Source organism: Melozone crissalis, unplaced genomic scaffold, assembly GCF_028551555.1.
Source record: "Melozone crissalis strain CALT ecotype California unplaced genomic scaffold, PUWL_Pcris_2 ptg000045l_1, whole genome shotgun sequence".
Taxonomy (NCBI): Eukaryota; Metazoa; Chordata; class Aves; order Passeriformes; family Passerellidae; genus Melozone; species Melozone crissalis.
This window is the reverse complement of record NW_026535823.1, coordinates 6909116-6936573: the sequence shown is the minus strand read 5'-3', so window position 1 is coordinate 6936573 and position 27458 is coordinate 6909116. Positions and strand designations below refer to the sequence as shown.

The following is a 27458-nucleotide window of genomic DNA, read 5'->3' as shown; positions in this document are numbered from 1 at the left end:
TTAGAATCATTGAATTTATTTACCACCAGGTGCTAGTAATTGCAGGAGCTGGCATGCTCAAACAGGAGATTTTAGTCTTGCTCGTCACCAGTGGTGGAGCCCCAGGGAAAACAGAGGTTGTGTGAAGAGCATAGTCTGTCTTGTTGAATGGAGCAAAATTTTTTCTGTTAAAAAAAAAGCCAAACCAGACCCTTAAACTGCTTTTTTGTGTTGTATGAAAGAGGCACTGTGTGTCTTTCCACTGCTTGTGGGCCGTATTAGTATTTGTAGACTAAACAATAGAGGGTTTTAGAGCAAGTATTACACAGTAAGTGAATGGAGGATTTTCTTTGGATTTCTCAGCATAAAAACCTAAAAACAGAACTGTGTTGTAGCCAGGGTTTGTAGTAAGCTGCATCTTTTCCTGTGTTTCTTTTAATTTTGTTCCCACATTGCTGCAAAACAAAACAAGAGTTTAACATGTAATAAAAATCCACCTTTCCTTGCTTACTTTTTTGTTGAGCTTTAGCTGAGCTACTTCTTTCTAGTCCTGCAGAAGGTAAATTTAAAACTACTTGATGCTTTTTCTCCTTAATTTCACAACTTTTCAGTGAGTTCAGGATGTAACCCTTGGATTTTGAAAGTGCTGTATTGGAAATAGTTCTATCATACTGCTTTTTGGAAAAAAAAAGGATTGGTATCTGTCTTTCTCTCAAGAGTAGATCTGCAAATACAAAGGGAAAAGCTGCTATTAAATGAAATATCTGTGTAGAATGTGCTAGAGAATATCTTTTTCAATTAAGAATTATTTTTTGTGGTTATTCACTAGGTCTGGATTTCAGTCATTTACTAGTAAATCACTGGGAACATCAGTGGAATTAGAATTAACAGTAGTGTTTTCCTACAGAGCTTGTTGGGTCATATTCCATTGTTGAAGAGCATTTTGAACTAATTCATACTATGAAATAATAGGGCCTAAAAATAATATAGCCTGGATTTGTAAACATAGAAGAATTTTTATGCTTATGCTTTGGGGAGGGTTTTTTTACTTTCCTCATTTTCCTGCCATGACAAGATTTTTCAGAAGTTTTTCTGTGTCTCTGGAAGCACAATTTGATAAATGAATGAATGAAGTAAGACGCTCTTCTAAATATCATGAAGGTTAATCCAAATGATGCTGTTTTATGAAAACATCTGACCAATTCTTCTTACAACATCTGCCTCAGTTTCCTTTTGCATCTTCTTGCAGTTTCTCTTGCACAGATGTGTGTGTGTCCTAAAGAAGTTGTAATGAGCTTGGATTTTAATAGAGTAGTCCCATTCCTCTGTTCTTCCACCTGGCTTCAGGCAGGAGAGGTGTGGAACAGGAGGAAGTCTCACTGGGAGATCTACTCCATATGAACATTCCCTGGATTGTCATTTTCCAGTGAATTCAGGGAGTTGTGCCAGTTCTCCATGACTGTGCCATGGCATTTGGAAATGAGCAGAGCTGACATTCAGCATTTGGTAGCTCTGGAAATACAGAATGTGTTAAATTGCAGCTCTGGAAATGCCATGAGATTGAGTGTACCAGATGGATAGGTGGGGACATCCTCAGAATTACCTGTGGGATGTGCCCCTGTGCCCAGAGAAGGTGAGGTGAACATGTGGGATGAGATACACAGGGAAGGTGGTTCTGTAGCATCTCTAAAGACACCTCCTGTTACGTGGCTCAGGCCCTGCAGTTGTGGTCTCATCTTTCACCATCCTCAGCAGCAGGAAAGATCTCAAACACTGAACTTCTTCTAAGAGAAGTTTCTTCCAACCATGTAAATCTCTCTTCTGGAAAATATTGAGCCTCCCAGCAGCATTATGAGGTTGCTGCGCTCAGCACCTTCAGTGAGACCAGCAATTGGCCCTGAATAAAAATGGTGCTTTTCCCAGTGCAAAGCAATCACACACATTTTTGTCACCTCTCACTGTACTGCCAAGGCTGTCACCCACAGCTGGAGCTGGCACCAGGGCTGTGGATAATAGCAGAGTCAAGGAGAACAGGCCGCAGTGGCAGGAACTGTGCTAAGCTTGTTCTCATTCCAGAATTGTTCCTTGATGACATTTAAAGCAGCTTTACTTTATAATGTTGCCATTTAAATGTTTTCAGTTGAGAGTGGTGATTTGAAGATCACACCTTACTGGTGGGATGACTGACTGCCTTCACACCTCTGTTATCTTCTATCTGGATGTGATTTTTTATAAGCATGGTTTAACTCACCTGTTGATTTATGTGAGTTTCAGTGGGCAGGATTAAAAATAGCTGGTTTGCTCTCTCACTTTTCTCTAGAGCATTCCTCTCTCTGTGCTTATCTCTATATGTGTGTACTTATCCAGATACTTGGGGGTCTTGCTATCACGGTAAGACAACACAAAATGCAACAGAAGAGCAAAGGAGGTCACTGCAGAAAGCACTGCGCCTGAAGCTGCACAAGCGCTGGTTCTACCAGTGTTGTATCTATTCAACCTTCCAGTATAAAGGACAGGTTAAAAATGGCACATTAATCAACTTCTTCAAAAAAAGGCCAAACCAAATTGAAAAGGATTTGGTTTTGATCTATAGAAAACCCTGCCATGCTTGTATGCAATTTCGTACTAAAAGCCAATGATCAATTCCCTTATTATGTCTGTGCTGTTATCTCTGAAGTGCAGATCCACTTGTCCTGGTGACAAGGGTCATGGTTTGTAATTCCCGTCCTGTTTGCAGCTCCAGCTTCCTTCTTTCTGCTCAGCTTTGTGGTGTAGGGCACTGCAATGAGCCAGCATCTGGAAATCACATTAAAGTGCCTGCAGTGGCGTTCGATAATGTGATTGTAATCTTGGTAATAAATGTTAACACCATAGAAAGGAATGTTGTTAATTTAAAACAGCAGTTTAGGCTTGAAATGTTTATTTATTTTAGCTTATAATACTTATTTAATATTCCAGTGAGCAGGCATGTTGCCCAGCAGTGAGGCTATATTTTCATGGTGTTTAAGCATTAGTAAAACTGTTATTTTATTTTGGTTAGTTGGTTTGTCTTTTTTTCATTTGCACTGAGTTGGTATTGTAGGGGACATCAGGTATGTCATTAATTCTTTATCAATAGGAAAGGAATAGAATGCTATTATAATTATTAGTTAAGTATAATCACATTTTAACAATTTAAAGTAGTTCTGCAGCCTGACTGAGTACAAGTATTTTGGTGTCTTTGTATTAGTCACTAGTTGACATTTGCACTTGTGAGCAGTGGCATCAACCAGAGCAGTGTTGCAGGTAAAAGTTTTCAAAGAACTGTAAAAGTCTGAGGTGGAAAAGTTGACACAAACATTTCTTGTCTCTATCCCCAGCAGTTGTATCACTTTGCCCAAATTCTCAGTGGTTTCATTCAGCAAGGTAAGGAGGGCGCCTGAAAGCTGCTCCATGGTTCAGCACAGCACCTAAATCATTTTGTTCCCCTTGGTGCCATCAGGAGTCAGGGCTTTCAGTGTGATACCAGATGTTTCTGTTCCAAGGGGAGCAGCAGAGCATCCTCAGCAGAGCCTCCTGGCCTGAGCTTCTTGAATCTGGCTCCTTCCCTGGATGAAAAACAGCAGCTTTCCATCCTTGGGTCTGGAAATAGTACAGAGAGCAGGAGATGGAGATGGCAGGAGTCACACTGTTTGACAGCTCTGTGTTCTGGCATCTTTGCCAGAATGTGTCTGAAATAACTCAGCTCTAGAAGTAAGAGGAAGTGAACCTTTTTCCCCAGCTGAACTCCAATCCCAGCTGCAGGCTGGCTGGAGCATTGACTCGCCCCCTGTGAGGTGACACATTAAAATGGCTCATACAAAGTTCTCTCCTTGCAGTGAAGTATGTTGAGGATTAGCAGTGTCTGCAGTTCCTATTGACAGCACAGTGCTCATATTATTTTTTTAGAGAAGAAGGTTTCAACTCTCTTCCTTTGGAGGAAGCAAACCCAGTAACTGATTTTCCCAAAGAATGCCTTGAGTTTGACTGTGGAGAAAGCCTGTGGTGATGGTGCCTGGCAGGTTTGCAGTAACTCTTATTCTCCCAGTAAGATGATCTCCTTTTTAAAGACACTTCTGTGATGCAAAAGAGGCTGTAGAGGAAGAAATGTCTCCCAGCATCAGCACTTACAACCATAATTAAAAGGAACAAACGCACAGGATTTCACATTTTGTGGGGAAAGAGGTGTAGGTAAAAGTGCAGATGCAGAAATGCCTGGAAACAAGCTCTGCACCCCATGTTTATGCTGGCAGAGAAGTGTTCCTTGATACTGACTTAAACATCAACAAAACTGTTGAGACTTAAGATGGCAAAATCTCTCTGGAGGTGGGAATTCCTCTGTGCTTCTCTTGGATATCTTTGAGGCAGTCAGGTCTGAGGGAGCAGGTAGCAGCTTGGCATAAGGAGTGTAGTAATTCTGAGGAAATGTGATTTTTTATATGCAAAAGACACTGGGGCCAAGGCATGACCCTTGCCAGCCAAAGTTTTGGTGTTGTCTGTGACCCTGAAAAATATTATATCTTTATTTTTTTAGAACTCAACTCCTGTGACCTGAGAAACTCTGAATTCTCTCCTTTGAGCAGCAGAGGAAGAAGCTCTGTTGTCTGCTGGGAGTTCAGGGCACCCACAGAGAATTATTTTTTTGTTTCTAAAGTCTAGAAGTCTTAGAATACATGCATTGGGAAGTGATGGTGTTTAGGGAAAAAAATTCAAGCTGCCTTTTGTCTTTTTTGATCAGCCATTATGGTATGTGTCCTTCTCAGAAAAGCTGTGGTTATTTGATTCCTGCAAATGTAACAGAATAAAAAAATTGAGTTTTTGAAAACAGCCATGGGTGGGTTTTGGTGTGGCTGTGCCATCCCTTGAAGTGTCCAAGGCCAGGCTGAGCAGGGCTTGGAGCCACCTGTGGAAGGTGTCCCTGCCAGGGGAGAGGGGTGGAACAAGAGGAGATTTAAGATCTCTCCCAGCCCAAACCGCTCTGTGATCCCACTCTGTGATCCCACTCTGTGCTTCTCTGTTGCAGAAAGCTCCAATAATCCAGAGCTAATGGCCAATGCCCACAGTGACTCAGGGGGAAAGCAGAGATTCACTCTCAGTGTAGCACAGAGAACAGTTGGGATGGGACATTGGGTTCATTTTGGTTTATGACAAATTAAAGGAGGTGACAAATTCTGAAGCACTGTGCTATGCTGAGACCTAGAGCTAAACTTGTAAAAATAATTGGGAGAAGGAAAAGAAAAGGGAAAGCCTAACAATTTTCCTTTATTTCCCCCAGGGCTTTTGCAAATAAACAGAAGATGCACTGGGGGCACTGTCTTCTTGTATTTTTGCTGGTGTTTGATTTCTCAGGCACCTGCACTTGGATTTATTTCTCTGCTTTGAAAATAAGGGGACAAACCAAACTAAGTATAGGAGGTAGTGACTGCATTTCATAAACACAACTCTGCAGGGACAGCAGCTTTTAGAGCTGAAAGTCTTATTAATAACTTGCCATTACATGCCCCAGGCATTGTTTTTGGCATTGTTGACACTGTTGGAAATTAAATTCAGCAAGTAGTTTCTTGGCTGTTCTCTGAGCAGTGTGTAGCTGCTGGAGCAGCACTGTAGCTGGGTGCTTTATAAGGGCAATATTCACATTTTTAGGATCCCCTGATTGCTTGTTGCAGGATTCTCTGGTTTCCAACAGTTAATTGCTTTCATTTTTAGCATATTGTAGCCTTGTTTCTCTTGTGGAGATTGAGTATATGGTAAACATGGTATTACATGGTTTATATTGTTACATTTGTTTATGTTTGGGCATAAGTAGATTACATCTGGCGGGTACCTCATGTCAAGCAGCAGATGAAGATCAGACCTCCTCATTGTGTTGCCCTAGCTGTCTGTTATTCTTTGAACTTCCTTTGCTTAATTAATTAATGCAATTTCCTGGACAATAATTTTGAACCAAAATTTGATTCTGCCAATTAATCAAAAGCCATGAAAAAACTGAAAATCTCATCTCCAAGTTATTAATTAGCATAATAATTAGTATAGATGCAGAAATCCAGAGAGGAACTGTTTACAAGGGCATGGAGTGACAGAGGCAGTGGCTTCAAACTGAGAGTAGATTTAGATGGCATATTGGGAAGGAATTGTTCCCCGTGAGGGTGGGCAGGCCCTGGCACAGGGTGCCCAGAGAAGCTGTGGCTGCCCCTGGATCCCTGGCAGTGTCCAAGGCCAGGCTGGATGGGGCTTGGAGCAACCTGGGATAGTGGAAGGTGTCCCTGCCCATGGTACAGGATTGAAACAGCTCCTTTTTCATCTCAGAAATCCTTTGATTAACCCAGAGCTCAGAGCACAAATCAATGCCCTTACAGTGCATCCTTGTGAGCAACAATTTGATGGCAGTCTGAGTGAGCCACCTGACTGTGCCACCCAGGATGCTCCTCTTGGCACAGCAGGGAATGTTGGTTCTGTTTCAGCCAGTCAGGAGCAGTGGGAAGAGCTGGAGAAGGGATCAGGGCTTTGCTTCTGTGGTATTTTCTGGGTCCCCTGTCAGAGGAGGAATTGATGAAACTGACTCCATGTTCTTAGAAGGCTAATTTATTATGAAATAATATGATATGATATTGTATTATATTGTATATTGTATTCTATTATATGTTAATATTATATGATGTGATATTATAATATTATGTTATCATATTATAATATAATATTATGTTATGTTATATCATATCATAATTAAATATACTAAAAACTATACTAAAGAATAGAGAAAGGATACTTACAGAAGGCAAAAAGATAATAATGAAAAACTCGTGACTCTCTTCCAGAGTCCCTACACAGCTGGCTGTGGTTGGTCATTAAGTCAAAACAATTCACATGAAACCAATCAACCACCCACGTGTTGGTAAACAATCTCCAAACCACATTCCAAAGCAGTGAAACACAGGAGAAGCAAATGAGATAATTATTGTTTTCATTTTTCTCTGAGGCCTCTCAGCTTCCTGGGAGAAGGATCTTGGGCAAAGAGGATTTTTCAGAAAATATGATGGTGACATGCTTCCTAACTGGTGAGGGTGCCATGTTCCACTTGCCCCAGGGTACCTGTTGCAAGCAGCTGGATTGAATAATGCTTTAGCAATTGAATAATGCTTTAACATCTGAGCACCTGCTCTCCTTACCTCAGGCTCATTTCCTCTCCCACTGTCGATGACACACAGAACTTTATTGTCAGGCTGTTCCTTTTGATGATTGTGCAATCTACCAGACCTGTCAGAAATAAGGAAAAAATTCAATCACCTTGTCACCACTGCCTTACTTTCAAATGTTAAACAGTAAGTGTGATGTCTTTCCTCACGAGGCAGTGGGGAAAGAGATTTCTCTCACTGAAAGGAGCTGTATTTTAGTGCCACAGAATACAGATCCCAGCAGTTTTCTTCATTCCAGACCATCATACTCAGATAACCTTGTAGGGACACAAATCCCATTGCTTTAGGTAGCAGCAGGAAGCTCTGAGGCAACTTTGGCCCTTGTTTTTCTTGCAATGCAAAGTGAAATGTAGGTTTGTGTTGCAATGAACTTGCTTCAAGAGATTTTGCTTCGTTTTTCCCTTTTCTAAGTACACTGTGAAGCAGGACATGTTCCTTTTATAGGAGGAAGGACATGTGGTGGGAAAGGAGCATTTTCCTTGGCACCGTTTGTGTTTCCCAGGAGTCTAATGAGGGGTTTGCAAAGGCAATGACTCTCCAGCTGAGGGGGATCTGGTTTAGCCATGTGTTTTTTCCTTTTGTCCCAATATGCACCAGAGCCATCTTCTCCAGCCAACACAACAAATGCAAGTGCTTCAAGACTTGATATAAAACCCTTCTAGTCAGGGCTGGGGGTGTAAAGGGGAAGGAGGTGAGCCTGGAAAACCTCCAGCCCTGCTCTGCCAGCAGAGGAACTCCCAGCCTGGAGTGCAAATGCTCATCCCAGGGGCAGCAGTAATTGCTGAGGGGAGCTTGGAGCAGGGCTGGCTGTGGGCTGGGCCAGAGCCCATCTCATGTTTCACTTGCTCTCATCCATCAAGCAGCATCTCCTCTGGTGGCTGAGTCTCTAATGGGAAGGAGCAGCACATTTATAGATCCAGCACTGGGCTGGGAGCTCACGGAGGGGCTTGTTGGGTGCCCAGGGAACAGCCAAGTGTCCCTTTCTATTTTTCTTTAGTCTTTCTTTATTCTGACATCCACAAAATGGCAGTAATGATCCTGTCTGGCAGAAGGGCTTTGCCACACAGGGTCCCTGTTTAAACAACCCAGCTGTTCACCTGTATGACTTGTGGATTTTCAACACTTGATCCACCATGCAGGAATATTATACAAGATTATACACTCTCATAGGAATTTGGGGGAAACTGCTGGAAAGGTGAAAAAAAACTGAGAAATGTTCAAGTCCCTGGTGTAGGGGGTTTCACACACCTGTACTTACTCATGAGGGCTGGAGTAAAACAAGCACTGTTATAAGGTTACACAGATCTGGGGTTTGTGTTTGTGCCCTTTTTGTTGCTGTTATGATATAAAGTGAACTGTAAGGATTAGGAAGAGAATTTAGACATCTGTGCTCTGGGACACTTCTCAGAAACATCACTAATGATGGCTCTTAATTTTTTAATGTGCTTCACCTTGCATTAATGGACTTAAACCAGCATTTTATGCTGAAGGCAAATTTGTTGCCATTAGAAAAGGAGGCTTGTCTGCTCCAGGAGTGTAAGAACATACAGCACCTGTAATGGAGGGAAGTACTAAGCTTTTATTCTCGTGACCTTGTTCAAATAGGATGTAATTACAATATAATTCAATTCTGACAGTCTGGAAACCATGGCAGTTGACATAAAGTGACATTTCAGGAGAAATAGGCATGTGTTTCAGTACATCTCTTGCAGTCTCCTAAGTATTATGGATGCTATTTGCTCTTCCTGCTTCCCTTGCTCCACTCTTAATACACAATCAGAACACAAGATTCTGGAAAATGTGCAACAGTGGATCATAGTTAACCTTGTAAATAAAATCCAGTGTGCTGGAGAGTGAGGTGAGCTGGTTGCTGTATGCCTGCTGTATTTGTGTTAATATAGCAGTACTTTTTAATCTTCTTGGAGAGATTAAATCCTGGCATGCACACCTTCAGGGACTCATTTAGGAAAGCAGAGACTAAAATTCCATTTGACTTTTGGTATGGTCTTTGGTTCTTGTGACCTAAACCAAGACTCTCCTCCTTCAGTCATGCATTTTGCTCAGGCTCAGGCAGCACAAACAGTTCCACCAGGTGCTTGACTCTGCAAATACCCCAGAGATGGATGTGTCACAGCAGCATTTTCTCATCCCTTCGATCAGAGGAGGAAAAGCTGGAGCTTTGAGCTCAGGCACAGACAACTCCAGCCAGCAAAAAGGAAAAGTGACAAGGTATTTTCCATCTGTGCACTTCTCTAGCCCTGGAATCACGTTATTCCAATTAACTCTTGTAGCATATGGGCTGGTTTGTGTGCACTAGGAATATCTCAGTGCAGTTAGTTATCTCTGTGTGTCTCTCCCTTCTGAGGCTGGTCGTTACACCTTTGATGAGTCATTTAATAGGCTCATTAAGGAAATGGAGGGGATCTCATCTAAGTGTTCATTCACTGAGCCACAGTCGCCTTCCTTTCAACCCCAGACAAAGAGGGAAAGAAAACATTGCCAAATGCATCTCTGTGTGCAGCTCCCAAGAACACAGAATTCGTTTTTAAAGTTGTAAAGACTGAAAGCAGCCATCCTGCTCCATCCTATGTAATTTCCTGCCTATGGAACTGGGCATGGCTTCTCAACCCTCCACCCCATCACAGGAAAGATTAAATGCTGGGATGGGGCACTTAGGAGGATAAAATGCAGGTGAGAAGTTTCCCTGCTCCAATTAAATTTGGTTCACTGGTAGCCTCCAGATGGTTTTCACTGTAGCTGGAGTGCCACACAAGTACAAGTTCTCTGTAAATAGGGAGTGAAATGAGTTATCACTGTGCAGTGTGTGTATAAAACAGGGAGTAAGGCCACTGTGTTTTCCCTTTTCTCCTCCTGTTGGATTCCTGGACAGGCTGCTCATGGGGTGGTGTTCACAGGGGTCCCAGGACGAGGGAAGAGATGAGAATCTTGACTCCATGTTTCAGAAGGCTGATTTATTATTTTATTATATTTATTATATTAAAAGAAAATTATATACTAAAAGAATAGAGAAGAGGATTTCATCAGAAGGCTAGCAAGGAATAGAAAGGACTGGAAATGAAATCCTGTGACTGCTCACAGCCTTGACACAGGTGGCTGTCATTGGTCATCAAGTAAAAACAATTTTACATGCTGCTGGGTAAACAATTCTCCAAATCACATTCCAAAGCAGCAAAACATGGGGAAGCTGAAGCTTCTCAGCTTCTCAGGAGAAAAGATCCTAATGGAAGGATTTTTCATAAAATATGTCCATGACACTGCTCAGCCCCTCTGCTGAACCAGCCACCATCCCACACCACCCTAAGTGATCATGTGCCACACAGGTCCCTGCTTGTGCCTTGCTGCCAGGATCCAGCTGCATTTAGCAGTGGAAAACAATCAGGTGGTACACTCCAGCCCCAGATTAGGTCAGATTAGGTGTCCCAGAGAATTATTTTATTCAGAACTCTCATTTAAGTTCTCCATGAAATGTCCACATGTTGCTCTTGCTGCTCTCATAGCTCACTTCTCTCTAGTAGCTGCTGTGTATATAATGATCCTCCTCTGTGTCCACACGAGGCTGTTCCAGAAGGCCGGGGAGGAATTACCTGGCCAGAATAAATGGGTTTGTACTGCTGAGATTCAGTTACTTAAAGATTCACAGGGTGCACATTCCTTTAGTGAATGCAGAGATAGCATGGTGATAAAACCTGAGCATGCAATGCTGGGGGAATGTTTTAGGTAACTGCCACTGAAAACATGCTCTATGGTCAGCTGGCACTAACATAGCCAGGGGAGTTCAATAGAACTGGGTTTGAGCTATTTAAGATGGTTAATAAGTAATTAACCGAGGAGGTGACTGTAACAGACATCATTTGAATCAAGATTGAATTATTGGTTTCCCAGGCATGCTCTGGAATGTATCAGTTTGCTGGCAGGACAAAGCCTCTCAGCCACGTTCATTAACAATCCCTGCATTCAGGAACCCCTCCTAAAGGATGCCTGCAGGATCAGATTCACCAGTTACTTCTTCCTTCCTCACTGCTGCCAGGAAAAGGCCACCTCCCCACATTTCCATTCAATTTGTCTTTAGCTGAAAAGATGCTGATTTCATGCTCTCTTACCCTGCAGCAGCCAGCCTGTTGCTAAGATACTGAAAAGGCCAGGGTCTGGGTGTTTTTTCTCAGCCCACTGCAGTTCTTACTTATTTATTTATGCATCTTATTTACATAGCTAAACAGATCTCTTCCCTACTGCAGAAGCAGAGCCACGAGGCTCCAGGTTGCACCAGGGTGCCTTGACTTGCACAGCTGCTTGTCCAGCACCATCTTCTGCCCTGTTTTTCCTGTTCATCAACTGAGCAAACTTCTCAGGATATTTGTTGAGCTGGAGTGGCATCCAGGAGTGTGATGGAAGTGTGTTTTAAAGGCATAGCTGGCCATGGGTTGTCTACCCAGTGTTTGGTCACAGCAGTCCTTGAAGGAAATAAAAAGGGTCAGAACAAAGATGGCTTTAAGCCAATTTTCCTGCTTACTCTATTTCTGGCTGCTTTAATTTCAGCAGTGTCCACATTCCAGGCTTCTTGTAGCCTAACCAGCTCCGCCAGAGTGAGGAGATGGTTATCCTTCCCTAGCCAGGGAAGAGCCCTGCTGTACAGGCAGTTCTGCAGGACCAGCTGCATTTTTGTAGGGAGGGGCTGGGATCCCAGCCAGGGTACAGCTTTGTCTGAAGTTGTATCCAGGGCAGGAGCTGGCTGCTGATGGAGTGTGCATGCACAGAGAAACTGGCAGAGCATTTGTAGTGGCTACAGGTGGATAGCAGAGGTGTAATGAAAATGTTGCTGTGCCATTTGTTCTAGGTGTGCTCCCCACACCAGAGAAGCTGGATGTGGTTGTTGCGCTCTGTTCCATCCTGCATTGCCCAGAGAACCTCCTTGGCAAACAGGGAATTAGTAGCACTGATGTGAGTTGCTTCTCACAACCAGGAAAGCATCAGGCAGGAATACTGCACCATAGCCTGGCTCTGTTTGTCCTGTTTGTCTTTTGTGAAAAACGCCAATCACTTGGTTTTAAAATTTTAAAAGTTTAGTACTAATAAAATGGTTATAAAAATAGCAATATAATTAGATTAATAGTAATTTTGGACAATTTGGATCAGGACAATATGAGACAATAGAAACAAAGAGTTACAGACGATCCAGGTACCTTTTTCTGGGCAAAATAAGCCTGAAAAAGGACTCACGTGTACAGAGGATTAACCCTTAAAAGCAACAGCCTGTTGCATATTCATACACCTCATACATGATGCATAAATTCCATTCAAACACAGGATTCTGTCTGGTCAGTGTCGGCTTCTTCCTCTGAATCCTAACGGCATCATCCTGTCCAAGCAAGGCAGGAAGAAGTTCATTTCTTCTGATAATGGAGCAATAAATTCTTTTTCTCTGAAAGATTCAGGAGTCCTGTGGCTGCTGTCTCAGTGTGAGTCCTCTCTTTAAAAAAGTATCCTACATAGCATAGTTTCTATTTTAACATTATGTTATAACCTAAAACTATATTTAACACACTACTTAAGAAAATTAATACAGCATAACTAACATAACACATATAATAATCATATAATATTTGAATATTTGTGAAAAGCCAATCATAAAATACACATTTTTCACATCTTTCTTTGGTGAAAGCACTGCCAAACTCTTCAGTAAAAATTTCAGAGACAATTCAGAGCCTCTCAGAAGCTCCAGTGTTTTGTACCTCCTGCACAATACTGTAGCTTGAGAAAGAAAGGAGTGAATCCTGTAGAGATTTATTTGGAGCAAACAGGGACCAAACTGGTTTTTCCCCCATTTCCTTTTTGTTTCATGAAGCAGAGCCAACATTCATGAAGCTCAGTCTCTGGACTATACTTCTTCAACAGATGTTGCCTTTTGGGCCTCTCCTTACAGCCTTTGGCTGCACTAACTGACAGCTTCTTTGTCTAGCTGCTGTAGTTTTCATTGTGGAGTTCTTTTTGCTTAAAAAGTAGTTTTTCCGCTTTGATGATCCAGCTATTAGCTGACTCTCTGGAGAGGAAGAGCAAGAAGGACATGAATACTTGGGTTTGTACATACAGCCCTGCAAAACAGGGGTTGTCCACAAGACCAGATGCAATTTTTTTTTACATTGAAGTGAGATGAGGAAGGTGATGTTTTAAGTCCACATTGAATTTTCTTCTTATTTACTTTAATCATTCAATTACCCATTTGGAAAGCTGAATTATACCTGAGTGGCTTGGCATGCTTATGACATATTCTCTTTTTTCAGAATAGACTCTTGGTCTTGTCATTTATGACACATCTGTCACTGGGGTGTCCACTTCTTTACACCCAGAAGGGTGCTGATTATAAAGCCTTTGCTGACCAGCAGCTCCATGTAGATTGTTAATTTGGCTGAGATTTCACAAGCCAAGCTATGCTGTTTGTGTCAGGTGTGAGTTTGGTGCCATTGTTCACCCAGAGCTCAGGTGCTCTGGCAGGTGGGGATGTTACCTCATGTATTCTCTCAGCTGAGCTGTGAACAAAGCTCAGGAGACTTGGTACCAGCCTGAATGGCCAGGAATAACTTCTGCTGCCCTGAGAGGGTTTTTGAGGTACATTTGAAAAGATGAGTCAACACATCTTCATTTCCTTTGTTGAAGATAGGAAGAATAGGATCTTTCCTACAAGGAGATGTCAGAAAATTAGGGAACAGGAGATGATGTTTAACACCTTAGAAGCAGAGAAGTGGCTGGGATGGGTGAGGATCTCTGCATTTCTCATCCTGGCTCTTCCCACCTGGTGTGCTCAGCTGTCACTCTTGAATTTTGAGAGCTCTGGTAAAATGTGGAGTGTTCTGCTGTGCTGAAAAAGGGCAAAGTAACCCTGAGCTGCCAGGGGCATTGCAGAGACACAGCTGCCCAGTGGCTGAGCACTGATCTGTGCTGCAGACTCTTGTTCTCTCTTTGGTGGTAGTGGGCCCAGCCAGCTTCTATACCCTGAGGTCCTGTAACTCTGAAAGATTCAAGAAGAGCACAGGAATGAAAACAGTACTGATAAACAGAGCACCAGTTGTGCATTCTTACTGGAAAAATAAAAAAAAAAAAACTTAACTGAGAAAAAAATCATAGTATTGCCCAACAAAATATCCTGGATGTTTTGCCATGCACTGCTGATAAGGGATGGCCAAAGGCACTTAGAGACCAAGTCAGGGTGTTCCATCTCCAGCTCAGAGTGGGCTTTTTCTCTTGCTGCTGTTGCATTTTATTAGGAGAGATAAGAAAAATGACTCAGACCTGTTTCTGGTCTTTCTCAGTTTCACAATTCTAACTAGCATGAAGGAAATTACCCTTTGGGTTTGAGTTTTCCCCATGAGATACCTTCACCCTCATGTCAGAGGCAGCAGTGTCAGGCTTGTGCTCTATCAAAGTGTCACCAGAGGGACTCACTTGTTTCACTCTCCTTAAAGCTGGGGTGTCCAGTTAATGTCCTGATAAATCTATTGCCAGTCCCCAGGCAACTCTTCAGTGCCAGGAGTGTTACTAAGTCCATGTGTATTTGTCTGGGAAGGTTCTGCAGTGAGAAATATCTACCGACCAAAGATACTGTGTGGCATTTCAAGAAACAACCCTAATACCTTTTTCATCTGTGATTCTATGTCTGAGAAAGGTGATCAGATTCTTCACTGCTTTCATAGAGGAATTATTTTTAAAGATGTCCCTGCTTATTGCAACAGGGTTGGGCAAGATGATCTTTAAATGTCTTTTCCAAACTGTTCTGTGATTCTGTGACAGAGTAATTGGAAACAGAGTCATTCTGTCACCAATGAGAGGAGGACATCTATAACCTTGGAAACCATTATGCAGGTACCTGGGCTTACATGACATATGAAATTCACTGTAGACAGCAGCATAGCTTTCCTTTTTCATCTTAGTTATTGCTTTCTTGTGAGCTGGTTTATTTAATTTCATTCACTTTCCAAATAGTGAAAATAATCATGCTGATCATATAAAATATGTACTTTGGAAATGCATTAAGGAATTTGATAGTGATAGAAGCTTCTTTGTAAGAACATTTTTTGCATATCATTCTAAATTTTATTGTATCCTTTGTTTTTCTTTGTTTGATGGGATTTTCTTCCTTTAGATCAAGCAGAAACTAGCTCTTACTCATTACCAGCACTTTCCTTGCATTTCTTGCAAAACAAATTTTGCACCAACAGTTCCTCTACATGCAAGACATTAAAAAATTAAGTACAGATTAGAAATTATTGCTCAATTTTGTATCTAAATATAGGCCTCTATCTGGACCTTGAGAGGAGTCACAGGAGCAGTGGGAGTGAGGGAGCTTCTAAGGGAGCTCAGCCCTTGCACTTGACCTCAGCTTAAGCAGCACTTTGTGCCCAGCCTGAGCACGTGGATATGAGGAGAAAATGTCCTCCTGCCCTGTGGATATCTGTGCTGAGCTGGAGCAATCATTTATCTTGATATTATTTTAGGGAGTGTCTCATTTCTTTTGGTTGAGTATCATAGTAGTAAGCAATACAAGACCTAGAGTCAAGATTTTAAATAAAAGACAAAAACAAACTTGGAATAAGCCAGATGGGGAGGGTAGAAAAATATATGGAAATCTCTGGTTTCTGGAGAAATACCTGATTATCACCCAGAGCTCTTTGATAACTGGTGGCAGCATTTGCCTTCTCTGCCCTTCCATACATACCATTTGAGCTCCTAAAATAAGCTTATTAATAGTCAAATCAAGACAGGGTAATCTTTAAATCACATGTAAATACAGAAGCTTTTCTCGTTGTGTTATACTGAAGCATTAAATGTAGATGCAGATTTTCCCAGTGGGAGACTAGATCAGCACAGTTAAGTACTGGAATAGTTTGTCTCCCAAATAATCTTGTGAGAACAGAATTTCCCTTTCACTGTACTGGATGATGATGATGAATTGGGATTTAGGGGCACAGGATTATGTGGGGTTTAGATTAGTGGATACTACTGGTAGTCTCATACAGCTGATCTGCTTGCATGGTCCTTATCTTCCTTTCTCCCCTGTAGCTGACCTGTGCAAATTGCCAGGGAATTTGTCCAGGGGAGTACAGATTTAACTGTTTTCTGCCTTTCCTAGCAAATGGGTCTCAGGTCAAATGTTTTCTCTGTATCAGCTGGCTGTTTGTTACCTTTGGTATCTACATTTACCAGCAAGTGCTGTTTGCTGGATGTTTTTAGGCTGCACTCAGTCCTGTGACCTCCAAGTTAATGCCTTGATTTTTAACTCCAGCATTGAGGGACATGGCACTCTCCTGGAAGGTGGCAGTAGTTTGTACTTCTAATGCAAAATGCATGAAATGATCTCATTTCAGAGTCATCAGGCATGCCTCAGTCTAGACTGTCTCACAGTCCCACTGACTGCTAAAGCTCAGGGAAGGTGCCTGGACTGGTCTGCCTGGTTTAGCCCAGCCTGGCTGACACCATGTGCCATTTCCTGCTCACCCACATCACTCTCAATTACTCCTTACCTGATCTTTCAAGCAGTCATAGGGCAGATTTATTTTTTGTTTTGGGAATATGCCATTACCATTGTGCTGTTTCCATATAGAAATGTCTCAGCTTTCCCTTAGGGCTCCCGTCAGGGTGTCAGTGAGGTTCCAGCGCAGCCAAGGTGAATTTGTGCATGGCCAGCTCCTGTGGGATTGATGAACAGAGGATGTGATGGGGTCTTGCCTTTTTCCTCCTGTTACTTAACTACAAGAATTTCTGATGGCGTCTGGCTCTCCAGCCTTTCCTTCTTTCCCCTTTTTTTTTCTTGTCCCAGACTGAAGGTCAGGTGCAAAGTGATGGTCAGTGAAGATACTAAAATCTGACCTGAGGCAGGGCACTTCTGGTCATCTAGGTGAACAAGTCACTGCATTCTCCCTGTGCAGCATTGCTGCTTCAGCACTGCAGCAAACTTGACACTCAACATCAGTATTGATACAGCTTAGAGTTCTCCATTTTCCATTATTTTTACCTTTATTAGTCTTCCTTAGGGACATAGGTAAGGACTATTAACCCCTCTTTGGAAAGAGAATGAAAAACATGGAGAGATGGAATCCTGGGCCCTGTGTGAGTCTCTTTGTGTGACAGATGTTGCTATTTAATGTGCTGATTGATGTTAATTAGTATCTTTTGTTTGCTGTAAGTGAAGAGACAGCAGGCTATTTGGGTGAAATCCCTGAATCAACCTGTACTGAAACCAGGCCAGAAATCCATGTAAATCGTTGTAAGTGCAAAGCATCCCTATACAACTCTTATGCTAATTTTCTTGGATAATATGCTTGACCCATTTTGGTTTCTTTTCAAATTTTGGTTTCTTTTCTTTACCAAGTGAAGCGATAAAAGCAACAAGTTTAAAATACATTTCCCAGGTAGTGTTGAGTTTGTTATGGAATTTAGCTCTAAATGCCATTTGTGTGGTCTAAATGCCAAGCAAGCATTATTCAGTTCTTGGATTAGTAGCCCCAGGGAATACCAGGAACACTTGTAATGCCAAACAGGTTGTTAATGTTTGCCCATTGTGCAGTTGAGGGTGGTGATTTGGCTTGTACAGGTTTAGGAGACACTGGCCATGGCTGTGGGGCAAGTGTGGGAAGGTCCTTGGTCCTGCTCTGGAGCTGTCACCACGTCTCTGAGCTGGGGAGTTGAGTTGCTTGTGGATGTCTGCTGTCATGGAACTGCAGGGAGATAAAAAAGGGTCCCCAAAGTGAAGGGGTGACACAGGAGACAGGTGGCAGAAGCCTGCTGTTTTTTAGGAAATTATGCTCCAAGGCAGATGAGGAATTTCTGCCTGTTCCTTCTGCATGGTTTCTGTAGTGTTCTCACTACTCCAGACTATTCTGGCCCACTCAGAGGGCATTGGGATGGAGCAGAGTTTGTCTGTTGGGGAGCTCACTGGTACCACCCCTTGCTTTTCCAAACAGGAAAAAAAATGCCCCATTTTGCCAAAACAAAAGCATGGGGAGAGAGGAAATATGCTCAGCTCAATTTGCTACATTAGGTAAATACAAAGTATGCCCCAAATATCCTGTAAAATCTGTTTAGAATTTTCAAAAACTCACACTAAGATTCAATATTCCTTTACTTGGTATCAGTTCTGGCTCAGGGATGTCTGGTTCTTTCCTTGTTCCTCTGTCACCTATCACACCATAGCTCCTTGTGGGGCTAAGCAATAAAATTCACTGATGGTTCAGCTGGAGTCCTGTGCTGCCTTTGCCACTGGAAAAAACATGAACAAGCAAAAAGTCAATGCAACTCTAACCCAGATTCTCAGCAGGCAAGAAGGAAGTTCATGAAGCAAAATATTTCTGGCAGACAATTCACACCTGAAGGAAGCCTAGCTGGAGAGAGGAAATTACTTCTGTTGGCCTTAGAAAAAGTGATAGTGGCAGGACAGGAAAGATGGATGAACGCATGAAGTAAAAATGTGAACTTAATAAATTAAAAATTAAAAGAGGTTCATGAATTCATTTTAAAAGGTTCAAAATAATCTGGAATGGACTGAGTTGAATAATGAGCATGTACCTATAGGCTGGTGTCCCAGCTATGCTGCTGTTTAATCTTGTTCATGTTTGTGTGGTTGTAGAAATCAAAAGAGGCAGATTTATTTTGGGCATGCCTTATTTAGCTGTAGTTCTAAGTTATAAAAAACCTGAAATGAAGAGGAAACTTGACCCAAACCCTTAAGATTTCAAGTATTAGTAACCACCTCAGTGAGGAATGGAGGGAAGACGCAGAACAGAATTAGTTGAATGAGTTTAGAGATATACAGGGAGTGAGCTGCAGTAGGCTGGGCAGTGATTGGCTGCACTGCTCTTCCCCCTTTGGAGTTTTGGGGTGTGGCTGATAGAGAGTTCCACTTTATTTCTCTAAAGATCATCTATAGGAACACTGTGGAAGAAAATCCTTATGCAGCAGTTGTTGCTTGGAAGCACGAGTAGTGACATGCAGCAGTTTTGGGGAGGCTGGGAGAGGAGAATTTGGGTATTTGGCGCCATGAAATGAAGATTCTCAAGTCCTCAGCTCTTCCCTGTGTTGGGCTACACACTTCCATTGAGGGGGAGTGCATCACCGGTGTGTCAGGAATGCCTCAGCAATTCCACCACGCTGACCTCTGCCACCCTGGGAGAGCACATTCCCCCTCTCCAGTGGGATGGCTTTGCTGGCTTTAATCTGCAGAAATGCGTTTGCAGTTGTGATAGCTAATAGGGAGGATTTGCCCCTCTAACTGTATGTGCTAATGCACATCAAGCCCAGATTTTTCCACACATTTGGAGAATTATTTTAGGAGAAACACAGGTGCATACACCCACTTCTTTTGGGGAAAAAAAAAATAGGCCATGCTAATTTGACATTTTAAATAATAAAAATAAATCTTGGGGAAGCAGTCACCGATCAGTCAGAGCCTGGAAACTGCATTTCTGGAATGGTGCAGGTCATTCCTGAGAGCCATGGTGACTCTGCATTCCAGCATCACGTGGAATCCAGAAGCATGTCTAAAACTGGAACAGAGCTCCAGTTTCTGCTGCTCTCTGATGGTTGGCAAGCCCTTTGTGGGAGAGAAGAGAATAGAACCGTGTGTGTGATCCACAGAGTCTGACTTGTAACCAGGTGGTTTTCACTAGCTGGATGGGTCTGAAAAAGCCCTTCCTGTGCGTTCAGAATTACAAGAAGAGCTGATACTATCATTATCATTCCCACTGGGGGGGGAAAAGACATGTAAACTTATCTTGAAGACTGCCAAATGCCATTCCAAGTGCTCTGAAAGGGGTTTTATGTTTCCTTCTCTGAAGACGGCTGTGATCTCCCCGGATTCATTAATGCATGAGAGGTAAATCACAGAAAGGGCCTTTGTGTTCCTGGAGCTGTGGCAGGAAGGGAGGCTTACCAAGGAGCTGCACATACCTCACTTCCCCGTCTGTCAGAAGATCCTATCCCTGTCAGATAGCAGCAAGACATTCCTGGGGGTGGAGTGAGAATGAATTTATCTTGGGAGTGAGCAGGATTTTGCTTTGCTAGGAGAGCTGGTTTGCTCAATTCAGGAATTTTCCGTTCACTTCTATTAACCACCGGCATATAAATCCCAACAACTGCAATTAGAGCTCCTTACCTTAACAAGTTCACAGTTTTCTGCAGCTCACCTGTCCTTCTGCTGGCTCTCCTCTGTCTCCTGACTGCTTGGTTGCACGGCTTCTCCAAAAATTCCTGCTTTAGAGGTAGGATTTCACAGCTGTGTCATGGAGGGGGCTGCGTTCCTGGTCCTTGAGGAAGGTAGATGTGGTGTTAGGCAGAGATTCGCTCTTTGCTGTAAGGAAATATTAATCTTCTGCGTGGGTTTTATTGTCTTTTGGTAGATTATTCATCACTTCAGCACCCAAAAAGCCCAGCAGAGGGGAAGGCTCTGGATGGAGGGGCTGGGAGGAGTGTGTAGTGTGGCCTGGGGATGTGGTGGTGGGTACCTGTGCTTGCCCTCTCCCTTCCAGCTACTCAGGTGTGAGCAGGCTGCACTTGTGTCTGGCTGGATACGTTTGCTTTGGTCAGTTTAATTCAAAATATTTCATTTAGCTGGCTTGATAGTTAAAATTTTGTGTGCTGATTCAGGGTACAGCATAGGCTGTTATCAGGGAGGATCACAGGATTTGCAGGCAGCTTGGCTTCATTAGCTTGAAACAACTGAAAAACATTCTATTTAAAGAGATGCATCAGCCAACGTCACAAATCAGTTGTTAGTTCTTGCAATTGCTAGTTAGAACATGCCAAAATTGTAATCCCTTTGTTATGAATAGGTATGAGAATTACTGAACTAATTATACAATAATATGCAGACGTAGTTCTGTTAAATAACTGTAACCTCTCTGTCTAAAGAGGAAAAGAAGAAGGTAAATAATTCCTTCTAAATGGAAATGCCTGTTGGCTAAATCAGGGGAGGGGTTCGGCTGGCTGAGCCGTGGAATACGTTTGACAATTTGCATCCTCCACCTCGTGCCCTTATTGCAGCATTAAATTGGTCTTTCATTAACACGGGCATGTTTGCTGTTACAGCACCTGCTCCCTCCCCTGCCTACCTGGGCAGGTGCCAGCCCCTGGGTGGGAGGGGTTGGGAAGGGACCCAGCTCCAGCAGCACAGCAGGGAGGGGCACCAGCAGCCCCACGATCTGAACTCGCTCTTCAGGAGTATCCCAAACCCCCCCAGGCAATGGAGGTGAGGAGGAAGCAGCGTTTAAAGGCTTCAGAAAAGCTGAGCTGTGTTTGGAACAGCAGGTAGGAATTTTCTACAGGTGACACGGAGAGCCACCTTCTCGTCAGCCGGGCTGGAATATGAAGTCTTTCTACTGCAGGAATTAATTAATTCTTTGGAAGAAATTGCCTTTGAAGAAAAACAAGGAAATAATGAACTATAGATGCGTTTTAAGGGAAAAATATCTTTCTTCATCCTGCAAGGGTTAAGCACGATCAGAATCTGCTTTAGTCTCAAGAGTTTAACCTCAACTGCTGCATTTTTTGTTTGCCATAAGCCTATTAGAACTCTCTGTTTCCTAGCAATAACATGTAATTTCTCCCAACTATATAAGTAGAAGAGATGTTAGGGTTTTAATCCTGCCCGCTAGAGTTGTTGCTCAAGTTTCCTATTCAAATGCAAATAGCACCTGGTGCTATTTAGATAGCTGCAATCTTTGATAACCGTACTCCAGGAAGAGAGGAGAAAAAAAGCAAGGTGGGTCTGACTATTCATTCTGGGAAGCAGCAGTGTAACCATATGCCACACCAACCTGCACTGGACATTTCTATCAGATTTTTTGCATTCAGCACAGACGCTTTTTGGAGACAAATGGACGGCCAGAATGATTTCTGTTTCTTGAGCAGGTATGATTTTTCACCAGGAAGAAAAGGCTTCCAGAGAAGATAAAAATGTAGTGGATGGAATTTTACCTTGCCTGATTGTCCTGAAAGGAGTTACTTCTGGGACATTTTGTTTGTTTCTTCAAATCCTGTATTGTTTTCCAGATTTTCATTTGTAGTTTTCAGAGTACTGATTCTTTTTATTTTTTTATTGTTTCCTTGTGCTGTTTTTGCTCTGTGTCAGATAGATAAAAGAAGTTATGATAAATTATTGAGAAATCAGGAGCAATCTGGGAGGCTGCTCCGCTATTTAGGATTCACAGACAAGAGATAACATTACCTCTTACCTAAAACAAGACCAGTGCCAGATCTGAGTTAAAAAGCTTATTCTGTGGGAAGTTTAAATTGCATAAATTGTTTTCATTTCACTTGTCGAGATACCAGTTTATTCACGAAAGAGTTTTACAGCCTTGTTGAGTTTTTCAGGGCTGTTTTACCCGTTATGACATGTGGAAACTGAAGGACACTTTTTTGGAGGGTTGTGACTTAATGCCATCATCTTCCTGCTAAAATCAAAGTATCTACAGAGTACAGAATGCAGTTGAGATCTGCAGAAAAGCAGAAGTGTGTGTTTTAACAGATTTTAAAGGAGAGATTGAGAAACTGGCAGAAAATTTCAAGCAGTGCTTGGAAGAAATCAGCATTATACCAATCTCTGTGAATTTACAAATAATCCAGAAGCAGCAATTCGTTGGAAGGGAAGAAGCAGCAATTTGTTTGAAGGAAAGACTCTGCTGACAGGAATATCATCTTTCATGGGAGAGAACTGGACATAAAGAATGAACAGTTGCTACCAAACTGGAGAAGCACAGCCGTGATTTCAGTGCTGTCTGACAGATCTTGCCTTGTTTAATACTAATCTGTTCTGTCTCCTGCTGCTTCATCTTTGGCCTAATTCTGGAACTAAAAGAGGTTCCTGCCTTCCTCCAGACTTCAGCAGAAGCCTTTTGCAAGCCAGGTGCTGGGAGTGGGAGCAGGTGTGCCCTGTGTGCCTCCCGTGATACCGAAGGCGCCCTTGGGAGGCAAACCCGATCTGCTGGGTCACGTTTTCTCTCTGGTGACACTCCTTCCCCAGGAGCGTCTCCAGCTGGGTGTGAACAACTGACAGGAGCTGAGCCTTGGGCTGGGACCTGCTGAGGGCAGCCAAGATGATGGAAGAGGTCTCCATGGTGGTGGCTTACGATGCCCACGTGTTTGGGCAGCTGTGCGATGAGGACTTGCTGGCCAGCCTGGTGGCAGGCAGCAAACCCAAAGCCGTGGTAGGTGTTCCTCCTTTGCCAGTAATGATCAAGGTTAAGTCCTTCTGTTGAAAACTTTACTATTTAGTGCCTTTCTTTGTTCTTCAGTTTCTCTTTTTCAGAAATTTGCTGTCATGCATCAACAAAATGAAAATAATCTGTTTCAGAAGAGATTTTAATAATCTCTTTAGAAGTTGTAAGAAGAAGTTCTAACTTCTAAATTTAGAAGAACATGATTTGCTCAGTAGGGTTATAGTTAAAATATTTTTTTTTTTACATAATTGGAATAATTGAATAATAATTAAGCCAATCTGGCTGCAGACTCTTAGAATGTAAGTCAAGAGCTCAGGGTAGATGCTGTTTCTGGGGTGCAGGTACTCTCATCACTAAATCTGAGAGAATCAGTCCCTTCCTTGAGAATGGTGATGTTTCACTTTTATACAATTCAAAATCAGCATAAATATATGTAAAAACCTTTTAGTTGAATGAAATATGATATTTCTTTGTAAATAGCATATCACTTCTGTAAGTGACATGTAGAGTGTGGTCATCTTCCTCTGTCATGGAGATCTCAGTGCTTGGAGGGAGCTGCAGGCTCTGAAATTGGGTGCAAGAGTTCACTTTTGGCCTCAGATCCTACAGCTGAGCCCATGTGGGAGCCAGGATGCCTAGAAGCAGTCAGAGGGAGTGTTTTAAAATAAAAATGTATGTATAGGTGTTAATGTGCAAGCAGGTACAGTTAGCATGTCAGGCTAAATACAAATTCAGCAGCCCAAAGAAGTGCTCATGTGTGCAGATTTGGGGCTGGGTGTGTGTTTGTACCCAGTCAGTTCCTCTGCTGGTACAAAGGAAGGTGTTCTCAGAAAAGGAAAGTTTGCTTTATTGTATCTTGGGTAAAGCATCTCTGTGCTTGTTTCCTGCTGGGGTTTTTCTGCCTCTCCATGCTCAGGAGATCTAAGATGTATGAAGTCATTTCCTGCAACTTGTGTAGTATGAATGAAAACCAGAATTCTGCCCAATCCCTTTTATTATGATGCTTTTTCCTGCCTCTGACCTTCTTTAGGCCAGAATTTTCAAGGTCCATGACATCAAATAGATAATAAATGTAGAAATTCAGTATGGACGAAACCAATCCCTAAGATGATGTGGTCATCATCAGGGCTGGGCTTTGGTTAACAAGCATATCAGGAGTCACACACTTTTCCCTTGCTGGATATTTTTAAATATGTGGTGTCTCTTAATTCACTGTCCAGCCACAGCCTTTCCCTTGCCCTGCCTGAGCTGCTGGCTGTGGCAGCCTGTGTTTTTTGCCTGGAGGGCCAGAGTAGGATCTCCTTGAGACAGGACCTGGTGTTGCAATAGGATTAACCCGAGCCTGGTACTGGCAGCTCTGGGAGTTTCTTTCAGCAACAGAGGGTTTTTCCTGGGGGATTCCTGCCCTGAACTGCTGGGTGTTCTAGAGCTAGCACTTGTAGTTGCTGAATTAAAATCCCTGTGGTGAGACGACCTTTCATGGTGGCTTACCTTGTGATTTAACCCTTTAGGAAGCGCTGCCAGGATGGGCTCAGTGATCGCTCTGCAGGTCTGGGCAGCTGCAGAGCACGAGTGACAGGAACTGTGTTCTGTATCTCTGCATCAGCTGTGAGTGACCAGGAGAGAGAGGAACTGGTGTGAAAGCACCACATCACATCTCCAGATAATTTCTGCCACTCTGAAAATAAGATGAAAAACATTTCTCTGTGAACTAACTACTTATCTCCTAGTAAACAGAGAACAAATGTGGGAGGAAAAGTATCATTATTACTTTTATTTAGAGGATCTGACTAATTGACTTTACTGTAAGGGTTTGTTCTGATCAACTTTTTTTTTTCCTGGAATCAAAGTGTATTAACATATCTGGGTATTAACATGGGACTTTGAACAGCCTGGCCTAGTGGAAGGTGTCGCTGCCCACGGCAAAGGGCTGGAACAAGATGATTTTTAAGGTTCTTTGACCCAAATTATTCTGGGATTCCATGTTTCAGTGCATTGTGTACTAGTAAAGAAATTAAGAAATACGCTTTTTGTTGGGTTTACATAGGAAACACCTAACTGCTTTTTAACCGGTTTTTGAAGGATATTAACTAAGCAAATAATGATGCAAACAACCTGCAGAGGTGTAAAATGAAGCTGTCCTCAGAATTGTGATAGGATTAGACAATTCATGGGGGTCTGCACTATGAAGGGACAGGACCTGATGGCTCAGAAAAGTTTCTTTTGGTTCTCTGCTGCCACATTTAACTGTGCAACAAGCTGACAGTCAGGATAAGTCGGGCAAATTGTGTTGACTCTCTCACAGTCACTTCACCAGCTTGCACAAAGGTGTGGTCTGTACACAAAGGGATGTTCTGCAGGAAGAATTTGTGCAGGTTTTGTTTATTCTAAGAGTTCATATTAACAGCACAGCTGTGTTGCAATCTGGGATTCATCTGCTGGGTTTGCAAAATGCAGTTTCAATTATTTTGAAAAGCTTTTCTATTACACACTCAGGTTGCAGAGAATAAAAAACAAAGTTCTGTAAAGATTTTCATTCTGTGGCTGAGATGGTGTTGTTGGAAGGTTTCTGGCATTACAAGTAACTCATTGCAGTTCCTTTGGGCTGTGGCTGGGGTGCACAGGATTCTCCCCTGCACAGAGAGCCACGTGTCATGGAGTAAGGTGACAAAGTTAATGCCAAAACCAAACCAGGCCAGGTGAGAGCTGTGCTGATCCCTTGTGCTTTAGGCCAGCCCTTCTGACACAGCCAGTGCCATGAACTTAGGCACAGTCAGAATTATCTGCTGTTATCCACCATCATCTGTAGCCATCTGAATTATCTGTGTTCATCCCTTCTAGCTGTATTTTTCACTGGAAAGCATAGCAGTATTTTTATAATGTTGTTCTGATGCTCTTAAACAATTAAACAGGATGTGGATATGATCTGAGATAAAGTTTTGTTAAATATGTTTCACTGTGTAATAGTGAAACATGTTATAATAAAACATATTATAATGTATAATATAATAAAATTATATTATATATATTATAAATTATTACCTCTATTATAATACATATATATGTTATTACATATAATAAAATTAGTCATATTGCATTGTCACCATGAAATGCAGTTGTTTTGCTGTGTGGTCTTGCTTTCAGAATTTCAAGTTGTTCTGAACCTACTTTGCACAGACAGGGAGAGCAGCATATATAAGTGGGCTGCTGTGTAGTTTGTGCAAGAATTGAGCAGCTTTACTGTGGGGAATTTCAATTCTCAGTTTATCTGCAGAAAACTTGGACTCAAGGGGTTATAAAAATGCTATTCTAAGTGGTATAATCCTCTTAATCCAGAGCTGAAGGACGTTCTTGTGGAAAGCTTCATTGTATTTCCATTTTCCTGCCTGCCTTGCTGTGTTTAGCTCTCTATTCAGGGGAATTATCAGCCATTTCATAGAAGGAATTTGTGGTTGCACACTGGCAGACCCTGCCATAAGGATTTCTGAGCTCTCAGCTTCTCATCAAAGCTGAACTGAGGAGGTTTAGAGTGGGTGGGTGAGCTGCAAAGCGGGTGAAGGACTTGGGAGGCCTGGGAGAAGTGCTGTACATGGTCATCCATGGGTTGGAGTCCAACTGGCAGGGAGCTGAACTTTTTTGGGGGTTGATAGTGGGGCTGTGTTTAACATCTTTGGGTCAAGACACCAGCAGAGGATGCACCCTGTTTCCCAGGGGGCAGAAACCAGAGGGTCAGTGCTGGGCTGAGAGGAGCTTGCTGAGGTTCAGCCAAGTGCAAAGGCAAATGCAGAATCCTGAGTAGGATAAATCTCGGGTTCTCTGCTGGTCAGAGTGACCCCAAGATGTGTCAGCAAGTCCCTTTTCCCAGCCTGGCAGCTGAAGAAGGAGTCAGAGCTCTTCTATTCTCGGTCTCAAGGTTGTTTATTGTTTCTGAGCTATAAAATTCTTTCTCCTGTCCTGCCGAGGTCTGTCTGGCAGGTCGGGTTGAGGCACACTGTCCATCCTTGGGGCAATGTTATCTTTTATACTAAAAACTACGTGTACACTA

At 42.6% G+C, this 27458-nt stretch overlaps 1 protein-coding gene across 6 annotated transcripts in view; it reads left to right on the top strand.

Moving 5' to 3' along the window:
• The window catches only part of RABGAP1L (RAB GTPase activating protein 1 like), a 225455-nt gene that overhangs the window by 175415 nt on the left and 22582 nt on the right, over positions 1–27458 (top strand). The window contains exon 1 of one of the 6 annotated variants that reach the window (XM_054286073.1): positions 20195–20458. The exons of 4 other annotated variants lie outside the window; for them this stretch is intronic. Coding sequence is in view for 1 of the 2 variants with exons in the window: in XM_054286072.1 (XP_054142047.1) it covers positions 23291–23401 (111 nt within the window). In the remaining variant the exon portion in view is untranslated. Of the gene's footprint in view, positions 1–20194; positions 20459–21855; positions 23402–27458 lie in introns of those variants that run through there. One more of the 6 variants, XM_054286072.1, reaches the window with a different exon arrangement.